This window comes from Buteo buteo, chromosome 30 (assembly GCF_964188355.1).
Source record: "Buteo buteo chromosome 30, bButBut1.hap1.1, whole genome shotgun sequence".
NCBI classification, from domain to species: Eukaryota; Metazoa; Chordata; class Aves; order Accipitriformes; family Accipitridae; genus Buteo; species Buteo buteo.
Window position 1 is genome coordinate 1,516,520 of NC_134200.1, and position 2,688 is coordinate 1,519,207.

A 2,688-nucleotide genomic window follows, 5' to 3' on the forward strand; every position below is an offset into this window, starting at 1 on the left:
TTCTATACTGAGCATGATGTCACATGGTATGGAATAGCTCCGTGGCTCGTTCAGTTCAGCTGTCCCGGCTGTGGCCCCTCCCAGGTTCCTCTGAAAATAAGCTCTATCCCAGCTGAACCCAGGAGAGACTGTCCTGGAGGACAAAGGGGCTGTGAGACCCTCCTGGATCTTCAGGGAGAACATCCTCAAAGCCCAGGAAGAAGCCAGCCTGCTGCACAAGAAGTCGAGCAGGGCCTGGCAAGAGGTCAGCGTGGATGAAGAGGGACCCCCCTGACTTAGGAGGTCCAACACCAGAAGGAAGTGCAGGGAGGCTGGAGGGGGAACAGCCTGCCCAGGAGCAGACAGACACCTGGCCTGTGGGTGCAGGGATGGAGCCAGCAATACGAGAGCTCAGGGGCCAATGGAAATGCCCATTCACTGGGAGGGCACCCAAAAGGGCTTCTCTAAATGTGTTGTCAGCACAAGGAAGGCAGCTGAGGCAACCCTGGTCCCAGTGGCCAGTGGGGCAGGGGAGAGAGTGACAAAGCCAGTGTAAGTACAGCAATTCCTCAGAACCAAGATTCTCACTTAGGATTCCAGCCTCAGAGCAGGACTGTGACCGAGCTGACAGAGCACTCAGGCCTTACATGAAGCCAGGGGCTCAGAAGGAGAGTGTGGAAGCAGAAAGAGAGCAGCTCTGGTGCTCCCTTGCAGTGCTGCTGTGCTGAGAACCTTTTCCCCTTCCCCTCTTGTCCTGGTTTCAGCTGGGATGGAGTTAATTGTCTTCCTATTGGCTGGTATAGTGCTATGTTTTTGAGTTAGGTATGAGAAGAATGTTGGTAACAGTGATGTTTTCAGTTGTTGCTAAGTAATGTTTAGTCTAAAGTCAAGGATTTTTCAGCTTCTGATGCCCAGCCAGTGAGAAAGCTGGAGGGGCACAAGAAGTTGGCACAGGACACAGCCAGGGCAGCTGACCCAAACTGGCAAATGGGGTATTCCATACCATGGGACGTCCCATCTAGTGTACAAAATGGGGGGAGTGGGGGCGGGGGATTGCTGCTCGGGCACGGACTGGGCGTCGATAAGCAGGTGGTGATCAAGTGCACTGTGCATCATTTGTATATTCCAATCCTCTTATTATTACTGCTGCCATTCTATTAGTGTTATCATTATCATTATTAGCTTCTTCTTTTCTGTTCTATTAAACCGTTCTTATCTCAACCCACGAGTTTTACTTCTATTCCCAGTTCTCTCCCCCATCCCACTGGGTGTTGGGGGATTGAGTGAGTGGCTGCGTGGTGCTTAGTTGCTGGCTGGGGTTAAACCACTACAGCCTGTAATGAGTTACATTATGAATGCTCTGCAAAAGAAAACAATCAGTTAATTGCTTCTGAAAAGCACCCGCTCATCATTTTCCTCAGGGCATCCTTGAGCTCCTGGTTCCTCATGCTGTAGAGGAGGGGGTTCATTGCTGGAGGCACCACCGAGTACAGAACTGCCACCACCAGATTGAGGGATGGGGAAGAGATGGAGGGGGGCTTCAGGTAGGCAAACACTGCAGTGCTGATAAACAGGGAGACCACGGCCAGGTGAGGGAGGCACGTGGAAAAGGCTTTGTGGCGTCCCTGCTCAGAGGGGATCCTCAGCACGGCCCTGAAGATCTGCACATAGGAGAAAAGAATGAAAACAAAACAACCAAATGCTAAACAGGCACCTAGCACAAGAAGCCCAACTTCCCTGAGGTAGGAGCGTGAACAGGAGAGCTTGAGGATGTGGGGGATTTCACAGAAGAACTGGCCCACAACATTGCCTTGGCAGAGTGGTAGTGAAAATGTATTGGCCGTGTGCAGGACAGCATTGAGAAACCCACTGCCCCAGGCAGCTGCTGCCATGTGGACACAAGCTCTGCTGCCCAGGAGGGTCCCGTAGTGCAGGGGTTGGCAGATGGCAACGTAGCGGTCGTAGGCCATGATGGTGAGGAGAGAATATTCCGCTGTGATCAAGAAGAGAAAGAAAAAGACCTGTGCAGCACATCCCCAGTAGGAGATGGCCCTGGTGTCGCACAGGGAATTGGCCATGGATTTGGGGACAGTGGTGGAGATGGAGCCCAGGTCAAGGAGGGAGAGGTTGAGGAGGAAGAAGTACATGGGGGTGTGGAGGCAGTGGTCGCAGGCTATGGCAGTGATGATGAGGCCGTTGCCCAGGAGGGCAGCCAGGTAGATGCCCAGGAAGAGCCAGAAGTGCAAGAGCTGCAGCTGCCGCGTGTCTGCAAATGCCAGGAGGAGGAACTCGGTGATGGAGCTGCTGTTGGACATTAGCTTCTTCTGGGCATGAGGCACTGTTTGAGAGGGAAAGATGGTGACAAGTTAGAATAGACTTCTCTGAGCTAAACCTAATGCGTTTCTCATAGAAACACCACCGAAGCTGCCTCTCCTATTTCAGAAAGACCTTTGGCAGGTCCCTTTCTTGAGATATATCCTTGGTGCTGGCTGAGGGTGCCACTGGGAGCAGCGGGCTCTGCTGTGGGCTACAGAGGAGTCAGTCCTGACCTACAGCAAGAGGTAAATAGGAACATGGGGTCATCCTAGATTAAATCCATTTGTCATATCAAAGAGCTTTTCAGCATTGTCACTCCCACTTCAACCCAAACTGGGGTTTTTGTTCTGAGTGTTTGTTCTGGTTTCCCCATGTCACTTCAGGAGTGCTTTT

General features: G+C 52.2%; 1 protein-coding gene across 1 annotated transcript; it reads right to left on the reverse strand.

The window, feature by feature from the left end:
* Positions 1-1,355: 1,355 nt before the first annotated feature.
* LOC142025753 (olfactory receptor 14J1-like) lies at positions 1,356-2,387 on the reverse strand. Its single transcript, XM_075018428.1, has one exon. It carries the CDS (start codon positions 2,292-2,294, stop codon positions 1,356-1,358), a length of 939 nt encoding a protein of 312 aa, XP_074874529.1. The 5' UTR covers positions 2,295-2,387.
* Between the last annotated feature and the right edge of the window lie 301 nt (positions 2,388-2,688).